Source organism: Gymnoscopelus braueri (assembly GCF_963280865.1).
Source record: "Gymnoscopelus braueri genome assembly, chromosome: 21".
Classification (NCBI taxonomy): domain Eukaryota; kingdom Metazoa; phylum Chordata; class Actinopteri; order Myctophiformes; family Myctophidae; genus Gymnoscopelus; species Gymnoscopelus braueri.
In genome coordinates this window covers 19,343,584-19,363,872 of record NC_137623.1, presented here as the reverse complement: position 1 = coordinate 19,363,872, position 20,289 = coordinate 19,343,584, and the positions used below count along the sequence as shown (strand labels likewise).

The window sequence follows — 20,289 nt, the reverse complement described above, 5'->3', positions numbered from 1 at the left end:
ACTCCTTGCCTTTATCTGTGAAAACGAGTCAAAACAAATGTAATGCCTCAACTCCTTCAATTCCAAGTGCTTGTCAGGATGGGGGGTCGTCAGTTCAAATATGATTATTTTGGGGGGGTCACAGCCTGAAAGGTTTGGGAACCCTTGGTGTAAACCACTCTACTGCCCCTTGGACCAGCCATCAATGTCAAAAGGCGGCTTATGAAAGAGACAATCTTGCATACTAATATAGACATATAGATAATATAGATCTGAGCAGAGAAAACCTCAAGCAAAATAAACTATTCTAAGTAGACCTACTGTATGCCATTCTCTAATCTCTCTCTTATCATTGATCAGCTGATAAGCCTGCCTGCCACCTCAGCTTCCTGCCAACCAACCACAGCGTTGCAACTGAAGTCATGCAGCCAAAGAATGAGCTTCCCTCTGCATTAATATGCAAGTAATGTTTCTCTCCTAGTCCCTAGTTCCATTCCAGGCAGTGTGCAGTGTTGCGAGAGAAATAAGCAACCAGGTCTAAGAAAACAAGCCCAAAAGAAGCAACTATTATTATAGGCCACATGAGCACTTTAAACCCACGAATCAGCTATTTGGAAATAGACGATCTACAAGCTTACAAACGTGTCGCGACGCGTTGTGAGCTTGTAGATCGGCTATTTACAAACACATATTTTTTTAAAGCGATATTGAACATTTTAACGACACAAATCTGGCAAAAATATTTTGAGATCGGGGGGGCGTGGACAAATACATATTAATTTGGTGGTCCTTGACATGAAAATGTTTGAGAACCACTGGTTTATACAACATTAGGAAACAAGCCCAAATGCAACTACAGTTTAGAAACAAGCCCAAAAAAACACAACCCGCAACTACCAATATTTACAAGCAACTTTACAGAAAAACAAGCCCAAAGTCGCTTATGATAAGCAGACGCGGTTGTGTGGCCCTGAGCGCTCTGCCAAAGTCACAGGCCCTGGATTCCACTCAGCAGCACTTTACAACATTCCTTACATTTTTTTTGTGGACGATGTGTTTAGAATTTCATAGTTTATATGGGATTGTGTTGGTGAGAGAGCAACGATTCCAAAACCACAGGTGTATGTAAATAGTATGAGCAACATCAACTGAAACATTCAAAATATTTCTGTAAATGAAATATCATCATGTGATAAATGACGTGGAATTGTCCGATACTGGTAGCTGTATCGGATTCGGAACAACTCTACATTAAACTGGAGGTGGGAAGAGAAGTGAACAACTTCAGTAAACATCAGTAAACAACAGTTTACTGATGCGTTTAAAAGGGAGGACTTCTGAGCCTCTTTAGAAAGCTTCTTCCCTTGCCGTTCTGCGAAAGCCAGGATCTGTAATATAATCTAAGCCAACGCACAGCACAGCACAGCACACTGGACAAAATCCAGTGCCAAACTCTATCAAGGCTCACAGACAAATGATGCACTGTGTTGTTTATCCCTCAGGCTAAAGAGAGCATCATGCATCGTTGGACAAACAACCCTGCATCTAACAAAAGTCCTCCAACACAGTCGTGGAATAATGCCACCAACCGCTGTACTGATAACATGATAGAAGAAGAAAGGAAGGCCTCAAAAATGTGACAAAAAGTGGGCTGTTAAAGCACATCTGGGCTTCTTTTGTTTCAGCCGAGGTCCAGACACAGATATAAATAAGAAACAAAAGAGGAAAAAGACAAACACTGTTTGTCTGTTTTTTTTTCCTCCCCACAGAACTTAAAACTTCCCAAGGATTCTCCCAGGCGGTGAGACTCTTCTGTTCTGTTGCGTTGTCCCATAGATCATAGCAGTGTCGGCCATTTTGTGGTTCCACCGATAGAAAGCCCATTCATTTTTCCCATAGAGATTTCCGGAAATATTTATATAAATTATTTTAAGCCTGGAACCATGGCATCCAGGCTCCTGGTGAATCATGATCATAAAACATTTGATTCTGTGTAAAAAAAATATTTAAATATTTAATAAATACCCTATTTTTGTGGTTTTCAAATATTTTCGGACACAGAATCAAACGTTTTATGGTCATGATTCACCAGGAACCTGGATGGCTTTGTACCAGGCTCAAAATAATTTACATAAATATTTTCAGAACTCTCTGGGACAAATTAGTGGGCTTTCTATCTGTGGATCCACAAAATGGCTGCCACTGCTATGCCCTAATATTGCGTGTTTGTTGGTTGGTTTTCTTTTTTTCCCTCCGAGGGAGAAATATGATAATCGGGACTATGGGCCACAGCTGTTGGCCTACCTTCCTGCCCGCAGCTGCACGGCATATATCATCAACAGGAGCTATTAGAGAGCGGATTACCCAGTGACCAGGATGAGCTCTGGCACTGTGGAGCTTCACAGTCTCTGATCCCCCTGCTCTCTCCTGATTTAGGAAGAGAGTGGGGGGTTCACATCTGTCTGGGCCCCCAGTCTCCAGAGAGATGGATGGTCATTTTGCCAGTGGTGGACAGTAACGGAAGTTAAATTTACTTGAGTACCGCACTTAAGTACCTCCTGCAAGTACTCCTGTACTTTAACTCAAGTAAAACATTTGTCTGAACAACTTTCAGTTGTAGTTGAGTAATATATTTCACCAGGAGTATCTACACTCTCTTTGCATCTTAATCTCACATACAATGCGCTGATAACTCTTTTGCACCTTAATGTCTGATACCACGTATACCTGCTGCTATGTTTATGCACCTTATGTCTAATCTCATGTACTGTACATACAGTAACAGCTGGATTACGTTATTAGTATATAATGTAGATATAGTTTTTTCTCTCTCTCTCTATTGTTTGAATCTGTTGTCTTTTTTCCATGCTGTCCCTGCCCCCCCCCCCCCCGCCCCTCGTTTCTTTAAATTTTTCTGAAAATAACAAATACGATGGAGCTTGCACAAAAATGAATTCCACCCACTTCTTTACAACTGGAAACTTGTGTTGTGACAATAAACTTGATTCTGAATCTGATTCTACTTTGACTTTGTGCCTTCATCATTGTCAGCCTGATCCAAGTCCATGATGGAGCTCCAAGATGTCTATAGAAACAGTCCGCACTCACAAGGTGAATTATTTTGAATTATTTAATTTACCGCAGCAGCAGTCCTAGCAAACGGACACGTTTTTGGCTACGCAGGTCTTCGTCAGCGTTTGCCAAACGTTTGGCAAACGCTGATGAAGGCCTGCGTAGCCAAAACACGTCCGTTTGTCAGGACTGGTGCTGCGGTAAATACAAAAATTCAAAGATAATTCACGGAATGTTTCTATAGACCGAGGACTGTTTCTGTAGACTGTTCACTGAGAGTATGCACCCCTCTGTCCTCCTCTTAATCTATTGACAGTAGAGCACGCTCAGCTCAGGACTGTATTTGGAGCTCTGAGATGTGCCATCAATGGAGCCATCAAGTGTCACTTTAACCAACAGTTTGAAAGAGCTTTGACTTTGACGTAGCAAAGAATGCCTCGAGGGATTTATGAGTCAGAGCTAAGACAGCCGGCTTAGCTAGCATGTGAATTTAAATGAATTGTTGTCATGCAGTTTAACTGGATTTGGAAGGACAAAAAGTAAAACAGCATGAAGCCATGTGTCCCTATTGACTTGTACAATATGAATCATAGGCTGCAGCAAGGGACAAATAATGAATTTGAATAATAATCATAACTTCATTATTAATTCAGTCTGGCAAAGCTGTCAGCTGAGTTGTGAATGTTGCAGAATTGAGCCTTAAATAAGCTGTGTGTTCACTTTGTTATGTAAAGCAATCTGTGTTGATGCAACCAGTCTCACGTTTTTGAAAAGATGCATTGCTTTCGCCTATTTTTTAATGGCATAATTAAATATTCTGATGTCATAGGGAAAAAAAAAAAAAAATCGTCAGGTAATGCCATGAATGTCCTCTAAACTCACAGCACAATATTATATATCACGTTTTATTTTTACTGATGGCAAAGGGGACTTTTCAAATGACTTGATACTTGTATATGCAGAACGATACGTAGGCAAACTTTAGCATCTTAACATCTTCCTTTCTACCATGCAGTTGTAGATTGACACACAAAGACTGATTCAATTGCAGTCTCTAATTCGGCAGCTAACTGAATGTTTCAGTGCACTCTATGTCAAAGTCAAACTGAAAGGATGTTTTTCTTTGCCTTGTGATCATCAGATACCGTAGGTTTTAACTGTAGGTTTAACTGTAGGTTTAAACATAGAACCTGGTTCTCTTTCCCTTGGTACTTAAGAGGCAAAAGAATATCGGAAAATGTTATCCATTGACTGAAAAGAATTCAAAACAAATGACTGTCTCATTCTTTCTCCACATGAAGCGACTAGGTGTCACATGACTGTGTCATCAAACTAAGCTTACTGGCCTGAGGTGTTGTGGCCTAGCCTACTCATGAAAACAACCGGAAGCAATTAGAATTTACTGTCCTGTTGTCCATTTCTAAACCCATAGCAAAACCAATGTTATTCACCAATGGATCATATAACTGTAGTCTACATCAGTCGTTCTCAAACTTTCATGTTTCATGTCCCCAAATTGATATGTAGTTTGGCCGCGGACCCCCATCTGAAAAGGTTTTGTGCCAGGGACCCCCTAAAAGAGAAGGTTTATGTGAAATGAAAATCTAAATTCTTCAACATTTTCGATATTTTTCAAATATTTTCAAAAATAGCAGATGTACAAGCTCGTCCAGCTTGTTCATCTGCTATTTTGTATTTTTGAACAGCCAACATATAAATGGATAAAGTGGTTAAAATGACTGTGATGCTAGGTTAACTACTTTTGCTGGGTAACCCGTGGAACCCCGTCAAGGACCCCTGGGGGTCCCCGGACCCAACTTTGAGAACCACTAGTCTACATAACTGGAACTAGAAGGAGACTAGTGGAACCTCTTTATTTTAGAGCTATTCAATAATAATGACTTAAAATAATATTTTTCTAAATGCAGCATTTTGTAATGGTGACTAATTTTTTTGCCAATCTACAGTGTCATTGGAGCACTGACCTAGAGATGGTTTGCAACATAAAGAGTATCAGGCCTACTTCCATTAGGTCAAAAAACCCAGGAGCGCTTGAATGAGATGACTGAGAAGAGACATTTTCTCGGCCCGGACGGCTGGCGAAGCGGTCCGAGCACCTAAGGCTGCTGATGCAGCCTGACAGCGTGTCGCGGGTTCGAATCCCGATGACCTTTGCTGCGTGTCACTCCCCATCTCTCTCTCCCCATTTCTTGTCAGACTACTGTATACTATCTAATAAAAGGCAAAAAAAGCCCAAAATAATTTTTTTTTAAAAAGAGACATTTTCTCTGGTCCACAGCCCATGTGATGTGAGGAATGCCAGTGCAATGAGGGGTTCCCTTGTATTCCCGATATGGTTCTTCTTCTTAGTGTGATTTAAAGAGCAAACTCAGCAACCCAAATTACCGTCTCTGAGCTACAGACGAGACAAATACTGTCCTCATTCGCTGACAAACACACAACAAGCGCCTGAAATACAACGCCAAGTCAGCCCACTCCGTCGGGTGGAAACCTCATTATGTCCAAAACTTTTCAGGATTCAAATTCAAAAATAGCAAAAGTAGCAGATAAACATGCTTAAAACGAGCTTGAGGATCTGCTACTTTTGATGCTTTTGTGTGACGCTGTAGTGTATTCTCAAGTAGGGCAATCACTTAAGAAAAGAAAACACAAAAAGTTAAAAAGAATTACATGTCACCATTATTGTGGCAAAAATAATTGCGATTAACGATATTATTGCGATAATCAAAATATGCTTAGAACTTAAAATGCTACTTTGTTAACCATTTCAACCCCCAGTATCCCTATTCTAGGGGGAACATTTGCGTTGCAACGCGTAAGTGGTACTGAATTTGCAACTCAACAAAAGCTAATTCATCCTAGTGTATGACGGAGGACAATTTCAAGATGAAAAGAAATCTCCACGATACGATTGTGCGCAGTTTTTAATTCACGATAAACGATAATAACGATTATCGTCCCATCCCTATTGTGTAGTAGGTAGTGCTGGATCCAGGAAGAGAGGCTTCCTCACACCCACTTCCATGTCTGCTTCCATGTCTGCAATCCACACATTATGATGACATCTCCTGTTTTGGTGTGAAGCGGATAAGTTAGCAACCAAGCGCTGTTATTTTTAACTTAACTGTGTCTTCCTATCCTATCTCGCTGTTCATTGTTTTCCGCACTTCTTGTCTGCAACTGATCCAAATATAAAACAGAAAGTACCTTGGAGGAGCATTCCATTGTGCTATAATTAAAAAAACTAAAGTAGACGATATCGTGAGGAGGAAAAGAAAAGAACATGCAGGTGGGGGAACGGAGGAGGGAACAGAACATCTTTGTGTCATTACGCAGTAATCAATAATTGATGCGTGCAGCTGAATTAAAAGGCTCTGATGTTGCAGCAATAGCTCTCTCTCTCTCCCTCTCTTTCTCCCTCTCTCTCTGCACCTTTTGGTGACTCATAGGAAGCACGCAGGGCATGACAACTCTCCTGTGGGTCAGCTTTCCCCACCCCTCAGGTTACAGCATTAAATATTCACCCCGTACCTTTTGCATAATTTACCTTGTCAACATTACTGAGGAAATAACTTGGAGACATTGGGAGGAGAGACTTGGAAATCATGAACACTTACTAACACTGAGGGTTTTTGGAGTTCTCTTTGATGATGTGAGTTTTGTTTCTGGGTTTGCTGCTGTAATGCAAGAACGATGCAAATGTATCCAACGTTAAAGCAAGTATTAGGGGGTTAGAATAGTGTTGTTTAGGGGTTGTGTCAAAATATACAATGTCATCGTCTCCCGCCACGTGTCATTGGCAAGTTGTGTTAGGAATCGGCGACTACATTTAGTTTGCACACGTTTGTTTTTAGAATCAGTAAAGAAGTTGTTTGGTTTATGTTTATCATTTTTGCACTGGTTTGGTTCACCCTAACATTAAGCTTCACTATTCTTTTGTAACTATGACACTATATATGTGTAGCAGGAAATCGCACATCTTCCACTTTTTTGTTGGTTGCACCTATAATTTAGGTGTACATACACACACTGTAAATGTAAGGTGCACTGGTGCGACCAAGGGGCCGGACTGGTTGTCCTCTTTTTGGGGATTCAGAATGTGGTCACCCTGGACCCCCTCGACCGTTTCGTATCCGTTCTAGACCGGATCTACAATGCAAAGCTAAATGACCCCAGTCTAATAAACAACAGGACAATGCCATTGTCCATCACAATGTTTTGTTGTACCCGTCAAATTTGAGCGGACATCGCTCCCAACCTTAGCGTTTTCTGTTATTTTTCATGTTATAATTTTAAGAACTAAAGGAAAGCAACAGGACTTACAGGAAGACGAGAAGTCATAGCAATGGCCTGGCTGTTTTGCTGCACTTGAACTGTGCATCTAATTAGTGGAAACTACTAGTTTTGGATACCAGAGAGGCATCCTGCTAAATAGTTAGACTAACATGTTAATTCAAAGGTAACACATTTCCTATCTAAAACAGCAAACAAATATATTTGCTGGTGGTTTTTGGTCCCAGTATAATGGTCTTCCTTGTCATGTGATCTCTGCAGAAATTCCAGAGTGGCTACCGAAGCTCCGGCGCACATGGCGGCCTTTTTCTAACAGATGTTTTTCGTTTGTGCTGCTGCACTCTCTGAGTTTCGGAGGCATGGAGCCAGCGAGGTGATTCCTGAAGCGAGCCTTTCCTTGTTTCAGTGAATGGATAGAAAAAAACTAAAAAAAAGTGCTCTGTATTGAAAATAAACATATCTCGAGTCAAGTACCATTTTCCAGAAATTCCTATTATTACACTATAAATGTACACAGAACTTAGGGATGATTTATAGCACACATACTCTACTCTAAGCCCATAGCATTTTGGAATGCTGAAGAGAAGAAGAATGTGCACTGGGCCTGATCCAATGTGCTTTGTGTGCATGACTCACAATAGCAAGCTGACATTGGTTATTGTCCTGCTCCTTTGAATGTTTATCTGTTGGCAGTGGGACGTGATCTGCTTTTGGGGCTTGTTAACAACTACTATCAGCACAGAAATAACACCACCTCCTCTAGAGATGTTTAGCTAAGGTTTTCATCAAGAGTGACGGACGTACAATAAAGCCAAGTACATGAATTTATGGATGTCACATAGGCCTCGCTTCATTTAAATGTTATTTCTGTTTCCATTCAAAGGTGTTAAGATTGTTCATTTTGTTGGAGGAGTGAGGACACAAAAAAAACAGTGCTGTTACGTAGCTCTCAAACTTTTTCATGTCAAGGACCCCCAAATTGATATGTATTTGGCCGTGGACGAGCTGTGAGCTTGTAGATCTGCTATTTTTGAATAGCCAACATATAAATGGATAAAGTGGTTAAAAGGATTGTGATGCTCCATTAGCTACTTTTGCTGGGGACCCCCTGGAACACCCCCAAGGACCCCTGGGGGTCCGCAGGCGCAGTCGATATATTTTCAAGCATGTGTCAAAAAAAGGAGGTCACCGACACATTTTGGCATTATAGACAAAGACAATGGCAAAGGTGCGTCCCTCCCGGATTTTATGCCCCACTTAACCATGGCATGGCCAGTGCCAGTGTCAGTGCCAGCCAGAACCATGGATTAGACAGCATTCTGTGTGGTCACCCACCCTACCCTCCTCCGTTCCCCCACCTGCCTGACCTTATTACACTCGCCTTGTTGATCAGAGGTCATATCAAATGAAGGGTGCGCGTTCACATGGCGCGCAAGGTGCTCATGTTTACCCTGAAACCATTTCAGCATCACGCAAAACAATAGATGTGTGGACTGTGACAGATTACTATACATTAAAAACATGTCCATGTGCTGGACTGTGAAACCTTTGACATTCTGAATCCTTCTAATGTTGCTTGAGTAGGGGGACGGGGTCCCCTTATCTAAGATGAAGCAGAGGGGCCCCTAATTCATTATTGTATAAAATTATGTGTCAGATTAAACTTTTTCATTGATAGCTTCATAGAGTTGTTTGACAGCACTATAGTATTCATTTTCACAACACTGATGATAGCATCAGTGTTGTGAAAATTTACGTTTTTTGCTCATGTGTACTTTCAGACATTTAACCACTTAAACCCTCAATACTTGGTAAACTTGACCCTTGGCTCTGTACTTAGTCTGCCCTCCCTTACACCAAATCTCTTGTAAAAGAAAAATGCCGATCTACAATGTTGTGAGTTTGTAGATCGGCTATTTTAAAAGAAAAAAAGTTCCTATATATCACACAAAGATTTGGCAGTCCCCTGTGGTAACTCTGAGGACCCCCCCTAGGGGTCCCGGACCCCTTGTTGAAGACCCCTGGGCTAGCTAGTAGAGGATTCTCTGTTTCTCTCCCTCTCTTTCTCTTTCTCTCTCCATCCCTCCCCCACTCTGGTGTCTAAAGCCAGCACTTTGCTTGAGCTTGGCAGCTCTGCTTTGAAGCTGGGGAGTTATGTAATTGTGAACACAGTAAGCTGAAGACCTGAATGCACATCTCCCCATTTCATATCGTCCACCCCCTCTATTTGGCTACAACACTTGCTGCTAGAAAGAATAACAAATCCACAGAGGCCATAATATAGTTGCCTGTACTATGAAGAGGCCATCTTTCTATACCAGTTCAGTGTCATTGCAACAAGCCTTCTTCTCATGGATGTACTACTGTATGTATGTATATGTATGTATGTAGTGCAGCTGTTCACCTCCTTCCATGGAGTGCAGGATCAAGGATGCGTTCGATTAAAATAAGACTAAAGCTGCATTTATTTTAATGCGATATAGATACAGATAGATAGATAGATAGATAGATAGATAGATAGATAGATAGATAGATAGATAGATAGATAGATAGAGGTGTGTGTGTGTGTGTGTGTGTGTGTGTGTGTGTGTGTGTGTGTGTGTGTGTGTGTGTGTGTGTGTGTGTGTACTCAGGTGTCCATGGACACCGTTATTAAATATTCTCAAACATCATCCTCATCATCATCTCAGCTTCAGGGCTTAAAATCCTGATGATGGCAAAACCTGCTAAATTAATTTCTCTCAAATAAAAAGGGCATATTTTCGTTTGCATGGTCTAGTTTTCCAGATGACGATCAGTCTCAGCGATGATGTGCTGGGTGCATTATGTTAATACCAGTACACTCTTGGAGAGGGCACACAGTATCATGCAGAGCAGGAGACTGGTGTTGTGGCCTTTCCTTACCTCCTCCAGAACGTTGACCGTGTTCCTGCAGCTCTGCAGTCGGGTGGTGAAGCTGGACGTGGTGGGAGAATTGTAATCCTCTGTGGTTTCCGAGAGAAACTCGGACACCGATATTTGATCCGGCATCCTTTCAGCAGCGGCGGTGGGGGGGAATGATGAATAATAGCCCAAAAAAGCGGGGTGGCAAGTTAAATAAAGCTTTTAAAAAGCCAAAACCATATGGAAAGGGGAAAAACGCTGGGAATAAGCTGTAATGTTGATTGAGCGGTGGCGCCGAAATGGAATAACAGTAATGGTTATTAAACTACATAAAAGTATCGATATGAAGGATGACAAAGAGGTAATAATGTATCTTCTTCTCAGATGACTTCACTGTCCCCGAGGGACAGTGTGGGGAAAAAGGAGGAGAAAAAAATAATAGGAATGCGCGAATTCTACGCACTCTTTATGCGTATATTCCTTTTTAAAACGGAATGCCCCCCCCAAACCAAAACCTATTTAAACGGAATGCCCCCCCAAACCAAAACCCTGACAAATAAACGCCACTTCGCGCTCAATAGCTAAACGTCCGAGGAGGAGGCAGCACAAAAAAAAAGAAGAGGAAAAAAAAAGAAAAAGAACCAGCAACGCAAAGAATAGCGGATGCCCTGCTTATGTTTTACAGATGTTGTCGTCCGTCCAAAACCCTCGACAATTATTTACCAGTCGTTGTCTATCGGTTATAATAATAACCCATCGTCCGCGTGGATTGTCTTCAAATGCTGCGAAGGAATTCGTCCTTTCCCTCTTTTTTTTTTATTATCGCAGTTTGTCGTTTTTAATGCATAACGCTACCTCTGACATTCACAGCCCCTCTCTCTCGCACGCTCGCGCTAGCGGTCTCTCTCTCTCTCTCCCTATCTCTCTCTCGCTCTCTCTCTCTCACCCACCCACCTCGTTGGATGACGGGGACAACAAGGAAGAGTTCTGCGCATGCCCGATCAACTGCAGAAAGGGAATACAACAAACACTCGTCCCAAAACATAGTCACGCCGGGGCAAATCGGGCGACCTCGGAACGGTCTCCACCTGGTATTCCTAAACGTAACCTCAGTAAACTATGCCTAAAACCTAACCTTATTCCTAAACGTAAGCTCAGTAAACTACGCCTAAACCTAACCTTATTCATAAACGTAACCTCAGTAAAAAACTATGCCAATTAAACCCTAAACGTATTTCTAATATAACCTTATACAGTTATACTCAGCTCAGTAAAACAAATGCAAGAAAGAATACAAGAACCGCTGCGGGCGAGCGGTCCGCGAAAAAATAAATGGGGGTGAGGTGAGCGTGTTTTGGGACGAGTTTTCCGGTTACCCAGAAGAGTACTAGAGGCTGGATCCCATAGCCCGAAGTGGTGATCATGGAACTCTGATTGGCTTAGATAGATGGTTGTCAAGGAGACAGCATTGTCCATATTTATAATAACACAACTTGATGTTACAGTAATTACATTCTCAGCTGTAGCTCCCGCTTATTTGACAGTATGCTCGAGATTTATTTATGGGAGGTCTTCCGAGCTATGGGAGCTTACAGGCTACACTGCAGATGCTGCGTCAAGTTCAATTAAATACGTCGCAGTTACACCGGAAATGAATTGATACTGTCTTTCAAAATAAAATAATGCCTTCAAAATAAAAACTACTAGGAAAAACCCATAGATGAGCATTGTCATGGAAAGATGACTTACTTACTCTATTAAAGGAAACAGGAGGGGGGGGAATTGTGTTATAGGCTAAATAAATATCTAATTAATTAATAGGCTTTATTAGATTTTTGTTAAAAATAAGAAAACATTATTCAAAAAATGAGTTTAAAAAACAGCAGATTTACAAGCTCACTGCACCTTGCATCGTGATGCATTGTGATCTTGTAATTTACACCAGCTATTTTTGAATATCCAAATTATAAATAGGGTTAATCAAAGTGGTTAAACTGATTTTGATGCTAGACCTGTGGTTCTCAAAGTGGACCCCCCCCCCAGGGGTCCTTGAGGGGGTTGTAAGGCAAAAGTAGTTAATTTAGCATCAAAATGAATTTAACCACTTTAACCCTATACATCGTCTATTTGAAAATGGCAGATCTACAAGCTCACAGCGCATCACCATACTATTTTCAAAACATCAAAAATATTTTCAGATGGGGATCCGCAGTCAAATATAAATTTGGGGTCCTTGACATGAAAATGTTTGAGAACCACTGGGACATGTGTCAGACCAGATATCTGTACCATTTGAGTGGGCAAAACCACTAAATTGCTTATAGGGTCATATTTCCAAAAAGCACATAAACTGCCAATATAATATTTAAGCTTGAGCATTGCAATGTCTTTGAATATGCATACACATTTTGTTGATTTAAAATTGAAAAGTTGGGGGGGGGGAAAAGAAGCCAAAATCTATGCCAAACTTCCTCACATCACCTGGAATTGAGGGCTAATAGACACTTTAGACAGTCCTGAAGTGTTGTGCTGTATGAATTATTAGAGACACATGACTTCAAGATTGAATAATAATTCAATTTGGTCGGGACAATTCTGCTAATGCAGTAACCTTTTGAGTTTCAAGATGCCTGAGTTTGACATGTATTTGGCAACGGATCCCCATGATACAAATGTTTAGTTTTTTTCATCTCTGGGACCCCAATCTACACTGTAAAATCCTGTGTTAATTCAACCCTGAGAGTGTACAAATGGAACCACCTTTTGTAAACTCTCAGAGTGACAGACCAGTAAGCGTCTATTTGGAACCCTGGTCGTCCCCACCAAGGGCCCAGTTTCCTGCTTTGAAATTGAGTCTATATAGGAAGTGACAGTTCATATGAATGGCCTGTAGTTTCGCTGTTTTACCCCTGGTGGTGTCAGAAAGATTTTTTCTCCCTTCAACTGGGTGGGTTTTTGATGAACTTTAAACTTGATTTTAATACCTTAATAAACATTTTCATAAATACTATATGCTTCCATTCGCTAGTTGTCTTTCAATCATCATGATATGCGTTTTGGTAAATTATGGTCGCATTTATTTTTAAATTGACGATAAAGTAGGTTCTGCTTTAGGATGATTTGATTGACAAGCTACACAACCAATAGCATTCATTCCCCGCCCCCGCTCTTGATTGACAAGCTACCCAACCAATAGCATTCATTTAGCGATTGATTTCCAGTTGCTTTTTTGTATATATTAAAGATGGCGGATTTGAAATCATTGAAAAATGGGCTTCATTTACGGTCTGTAGAGTCTGGGGGCGTCACTTTGTCCATCTCTTTTATACAGTCTATGGTCCACTCCCCACTGAGACCTGACGTTGAGAACCAATTCGTCCTCTTTCTATTTGTCATCTTTCTCCTCTTCCTCCATCTTATTCCTCCTCTAAATGGCCAGCTGCACAGCAGATATAACTGTAAATGTTTCTGTTGCTTTCAGTGTAATGTACTGACCTCACAGAGACATTCCTTGTGTACAGCATGTTCAAACATACAGATACAGCGTCGGAAACTGTTTATGTTCAAGCAAACATGCTGGTGCCGTAAATGTTGCATGTGCTCAGATTCAGAAACTGTGAAGATCTCTGTCTTTAGATATTTTTGTACTCCACTGTATACTGCACAGCACACCTGTGGTGTCACAGTAGCTTATAACAACTGCATGAGGCTGCTGCTTAGAGTTCCAAGAAGCTCCAGTACAAGCCATATGTTTGTCAGTGTTGGGGTACCTATATGCTCTGCTGTGCTGCACAAATTCATGTATAGATTCATGTGTAGGGCATCTGAGTCAGCAAATTATATAATTTCTGTCATAACCAACCCTATATGCAGTTCTGTAAGGTTCTCCTCTCTAGACTGTGGAACCATTGGCGCACGCCGCACATGTCTGTACTGTATATAAACTGATATTTATGGAAGGTTTGACTGTTTATTTCTTTCTATGTTATTTTTCTTTTCTTTATTGTGCTATATATCTCGCCTGGGTCTCAAATAAAGGATTGAATTGAACACCTGCTGGCAATAAAAAATAACTGTGATTCCCAATGCAGGACTGGATTTTCCTCATCTGTGTCATTGTGTAGACAAACACAGACAACACATCTTCACAATCCATCTTTTGCTTTGCTAAACCAGCTCAACTGAATTCCTTCCATCAAAATGACAGAAGAGTGAATCTTTTTGCCTTTGGTTTCCTTCAATATTTAACATTCCTCAGTCCTTCAGTTCAACGGGTCAACGGGTGTAGTCAGCTGACACCGACATCAATCCTGAACTTTTCCTCATCTGTATCATTGTGCGGACAAACACAGACAACACAACTTCACAATCCATCTTTTGCTTTGCTAAACCAGCTCAACTGCTCGAAACCTTATGTATTACTGCATTCACTTGTCCTTGTTTGCCCGAAGAAGCTCACGAAAGCTTGCAATATGTTGGGATACTTGCACAGAGTTAGTGAGGGTGCAGTAGCTGTTTTTTTCTTTTGCTGACTTAACTTTTTACAAATACAAAAGATGAAAGCATACTGTACTTTCTCTACAAAATATCAACTATTGATGACTGATGAAAGCATAACAAGTAGCCTACAGACAGATAGAGAGAGAGACAGTCGTCCTGCTGGGATGGATCGGGGACCTGTGAGAAAATAAAGTGATAAGTAACTCCAAGCAATTTGCTTCATACATTTAATTGCAGAAAATCTGTCTATTGCATTGTTGTTGTTTATAATGTTTCTTACAGACACTTTTTTTTCATGTCTCTGCTTGCAGTTTAACCACTTGAACCCTACTGTCCCTATCCTGGGATGAACATTCAGCACAAATAGCAGATCAACAAGCTTACAACAGGCACCATACAAGGCGTTGTGAGCTTGTAGATTGGCCATTTACGGTGAAGAGATTTGGTGTAGAGGGGGAAAAAAGGACAGGACCTAATAAAGAGCCCTGGGGCCACATGGGTCAATTAAGTTTAGGGTTTAAGTTTGTTGAATGTGAATGTAGCCTAGTTTAGCTCAATTCTTGGATGTTTATAAGATCAAGCATCAAATCCTCTCAATACTAAGGAACTTAGAGATTGGCTGGTCTAAGTAAACTACACAATGTAATAGAGCTCCGAGGTCCATGATATCCCCATGGGTCACAGCGTTATGTTTTGTATTGGAATCCAAATGTTCAGAAGGGAATCTTACTTTGATAACAAATCAAAGAAAGAGGTTCCGCACACTGTCTTGAACTTGCAAAAAGGATGCTCTTTTTTAAAATCGACGTTTCGGTTGTTGGACCTTCATCAGGACAAACAACATTGAAATGGGGAATCTTAGATTGCGTCATATAAGAAATAAACAAATCACAAATAAAAATCAAATTATTTTACTCATATGGATTTTAAGCATCAACTGACGGTGAAGTTTATCCAAAGAGTACTTTTTTCCCCCTCCAAACACAGACGTTCAAATGTAACTCAATATCATAAATAAACGACTCACACTCACTCAAACGAGTCACATACCTGACAAAATTGCCGGGGGTGGTTTATTTATTTTTGAAACAGCTTATATGACGCGATCTAAGATTTGCCTATGGGGATTCCAATACAAAAAATAACAACGTGACCCAGGGGTAGTGGGAGTGGACTTCGGTACTCTATTGATGTATTTATTAAGTGGTTTAATTCTCTAGCTATACTTGAAGATATACTTACAGTACTTAAAGACGCTTGGCAGAGGACCTTCATCCTTGGCAGGGTCCAGGTCTGTTGGTGCCGTTGTGCGACGCAAAAAACAAACGTTGAAGATTTTGAATGATATGAATGTTTTAAACATTTAGAAATAATAATACATGAACACAGCAAATAGGCTACTAAACATGAAGTATATAGTAATGCAGTATACAACGGAAAAGATATACCAACAACTTGGCTTTGAATAAGTTGAGCCTATGAGAAAAATAGCCTACTGTACTGTAGAGTACAACACATTATTTATTACATATTGTTTATGAAGAGAAAAAAGCTGTGTTTTTCATCAATGCATAATATGGAAAGGAAGGAAGTTACATTTTTAAAGCAATATATAAACAAACACAGCATTGGAAACAAGACCGCAAGGACTTTCATGAACGACCTGTTAAAAGGAATTATCCTTATCCTTAACACAGCATGACTCTGGTGTATAGGCCTACTGTGCTGAATGAATTGAATGCATAAGAAAACTGCATAACACCAATTCTCCTTAAACCTACAACTTATTCAAAGGAAGAATCAGAGCATAACAAATGAAGCTGTTGATGTGGGATTAAACAAGATACAGCGATATTAGGATTCAAGTGTCTCCATTTTAACTCTCCTTTTATGATTCGTTCCTAATATTAGAATACGAAACGGCGTACAAATCTAATAAGGGGGACAGTAACAATTAGTCTGCCAGGAAATCCCCCCCCCCTTCACCAGGCATGAATGCATGAAAGCATGAACTCCAAAAAGCCCCAAAGGCACAATGCAAGCACGATTTAACCACACTGATTCCAAAAACAGAAATTAAAGGAGGCGGACTGTTTTCGGCAATACAGATTTCATTTGCTTGCCACGAACTGTTCGCCCCCTTTTCTCAGACTAGGTGGCCAGGAATACGATTTTACCCCACTGATTCCAAAACAGAACTAAATTTAAGGGGCGGACTGTATTCGGCAATACAGATTTGCTTGCCAGGGAGTGTCCGCCCCCCTTTTCTCAGACCAGGTGAGTGGTGAATTAACGAAAATGGCTATGCCAGCTCCAAACAGCCCCAAAGACACGATTCCAGCACTATTTGACCCCACTGATTCCGAAAACAGAAATTAGAGGAGGCGGACTGTATTCTGCAATCCAGATTTGCTTGCCAGGAACTGTCCAACTCCCTTTTCTCATACCAAGGGAGTGGTAAATTAATGAAAATGGATATGCCAACTCCAAACAGCCCTAAAGACACGATGCCAGCACTATTTGACCATACTGATTCCGAAAACAGAAATTAAAGGAGGCGGACTGCTTTCGGCAATACAGATTTGCTTGCCAGGAACTGTTTGCCGCCCCTTTCTCAGGCCAGGTGACCGGTGAATTAATGAAAATCGCTATACCAACACCAAGCAGCCCTAAAGACAGCACTATATTCCGAAAACAGAAATTAAAGGAGGCAGACTGTTTTCGGCAATACAGATTTGCTCGCCAGGAAGTGTCTTTCCCCCTTTTCTAAGACCAGGTGAGTAGTAAATTAATGAAAATGGCTATGCCAACTCCAAACAGCCCCAAAGACATGTACCATCATATTGTCATGAATATACTCTCACCACCTGGTCTGAGAAAAGGGGGGTGGACATTCAAATGATGTAGACATCATTATTAGCATAAATGTCAAAAGAAAAGCACAAACATCTTTCTCCTTCTCCCTTCCTCTATATATCACCTGTCCTTATTTGTCTTTGAAAGAGATAGAGTGAGTAGGACGGACATTTTAAGCCTCATTCATGCTTAGTTAGGGTGCTTTTAAATGTTTAAATTACAGCCATTAATTAGTAACAATATAACAGTAACATTGATTTAATAACCAGTTATTGTACTATAATTTATTACATCAGTCATTACATCAGTCATTATATACCATGACCAAATAGCTTTATTAAAAAAACACTCACTGTAAAAAAGAAAAAAAGAAAAGAAAAAAGCAGCTGTATCAAACCCTAATAATCTGCATTTAGCGTAACACATGTTTGTGTTATGAATTTAACCCATCAAAAAATGGGGGTGCACTACATTTCTGCCAGTCTCTTTTGAATCATAAGCAAATGGCGTCACCTTGTGGCCATTAACTTTTCTTGTAGGCTATAGTGTTTCAGTTCCTGTCTTTATTTAGCCCTGATACATGACTATATATTATATGACAGTCATGGTCATGGATGAACTTGTTTGCATTTTCTACCTTTTTAGCCCGTCCATCTACATAACATTCAAATTTCAAATATAAATTGCTTACTCCATGGCCACAGATGTTACAATTATTTAGGGGTCTCAGGAAGTACCCGTATTGTCGGTATTGTTTAATAAAAAGCATTTCAATCCAATCGGTGGCCATTTTCTTCGTATTTTATCATATGCTTTCAACCACGCGACCCTATCGGTTGGGAGGTGTATCGCACTCTGATACATTATAACTATATGAGAACATGGCCACCAATCAGATTAAAATGCTTTTTATTGAACAATACGGAAAATACGGGTACTTCTGAAAGCCCGTAAATAATTTCAACATCCGTGGCCATGGGTTAATTACTTTATATTTGAAATCTGAACGTTTATGTAGATGTACAGGCCATAAATTGAGAAAGTTTAAACACTATGTTGAAGTTCATCCATGACGGTCGTGACAGATGACCGTCTTGGATCCATGGATGGCTAGTCTTTATTAAAACTACCCATTTGCATTTGAACTACAATATGTGACAATAATTTAATACGTATTTAAAACGTAGGATAAATCATCATGGTTAAATAATAATGAACACGGATCCAGGAGAACCTTTACGTTGAAAGAAACAGGCCGGAAATGTCGTCACAGGCCCTTATCGTGCGTCACCACCGTGAGGTGGACCTGTGTAGCCATGTCCTCTTATTATAAGCGACTTTGGGCTTGTTTTTCTGTAAAGTTGCTTGTAAATATTGGTAGTTGCGGGTTGCGGTTTTTTGGGCTTGTTTCTAATTAAAGCGTAGTTGTTTATTTGGGCTTGCTTCCAATTTTTTTAAAAATATTGTTTAAACAAGTGTTCTCAAATATTTTCATGTCAAGGACCGCCCAAATGATTTGTATTTTGTCCCGACCGACCCTAAACCAAAATGTTTTGTGCCAGGGACTTCCCGTACCAGATTTGTGTTGTTAGAATGTTTAAAAAAATCTTCCAAATATTCCACATTTTATTTTAAATAGCAGATCTACAATAGCTCACAACGAGTTGCATCGCAACCTGTTGTGGACTTGTAGATCGGCTATTTTCCAAGTAGCCCATGTCAGTGATGGAAGAAGTAGACATTGTTTTACTTTAAAAGTATCAATACTGCCATGTAGAAATACTCTGTTGCAAGTAACAAATCACACCCTGTGTGAAGTGGGCGGTGTCTTGCTAGCTAATCACAATACTGAATGGAGTCAACCAATCATGTACAAAAGATAAATACATTTATTGAAACACTCTTTATGATGGACGAAACCATAACTTGAAAAAAAACAAATTATGTTTTTTTTCAAGTTATGGTTGCTTATATAGGGCTATGCACATGTGTCATGTGACACTGGCCAATCACAGTCCTGAATAGATTGTGATTGGCCAATCACAGCGCAGGATAATTGTACAAATTTCCAAACCTCACTTTCAGGGCCGGTTTCACTGCCCAAGATATTTGTACATTTTTCCAAATCTCACTTATAGGGGCGGTTTCACCGCCCAAAAATTACTTGAAGTACCAAAAGTAGAAAGTACTCATTATGCAAAATGTCCCATTTCAAGTTTTCAAATCTTTTGAAAATCTACAAGCTCACCTTTCATGTAGACCTTGTGAATTTGTACTTCCATGTACTGTTGTTCTCATGTCTTACTAAATAAAGTACATCAAGTACATCAACAATGCCAATGCGTCACATTCTTATTTTTAACTCTAAGTGGTGTATGGTCACATTGCAACGCATTTTGAGCTTGTGTCGGCTATTTTCAAATGGCCGAAATGTGAAGTGGTTGAAGTGGGTAATGTTTTGTAATGTAATGACAATGTAATGTAAATGTTCTGAAAATTGGAAATACTCCAGTCAAGTAAAAATACCTCAAATTGTACATAAGTACAATACCGGAGTAAATGTATTTAGTTACTTTAGTTTACACCACGTGTGTCTGTTTAAAGTGCTCTTCTCGGCTTGTTTTCCTAGACGCTGTTGCTTGTTTCTCTCACAGAGAATCTGGGTAATCTGGCAACACTGGCCGA

The 20,289-nt window shown here is 40.2% G+C and overlaps 1 protein-coding gene across 6 annotated transcripts in view; it reads right to left on the bottom strand.

Annotated features, from left to right (window-relative positions):
- asap1b (ArfGAP with SH3 domain, ankyrin repeat and PH domain 1b) overlaps positions 1-11,156 on the bottom strand; it is an 80,421-nt gene extending 69,265 nt beyond the window's left edge. For 5 of the 6 annotated variants that reach the window (XM_080418429.1, XM_080418433.1, XM_080418431.1 and 2 more), the window contains exon 1: positions 10,270-11,156. In XM_080418429.1, the coding sequence (XP_080274555.1) occupies positions 10,270-10,395 (126 nt within the window). In that variant the 5' untranslated portion in view covers positions 10,396-11,156. The remainder of the gene's footprint in view (positions 1-10,269) is intronic. The other variant, XM_080418430.1, reaches the window with a different exon arrangement.
- Positions 11,157-20,289: the final 9,133 nt, after the last annotated feature.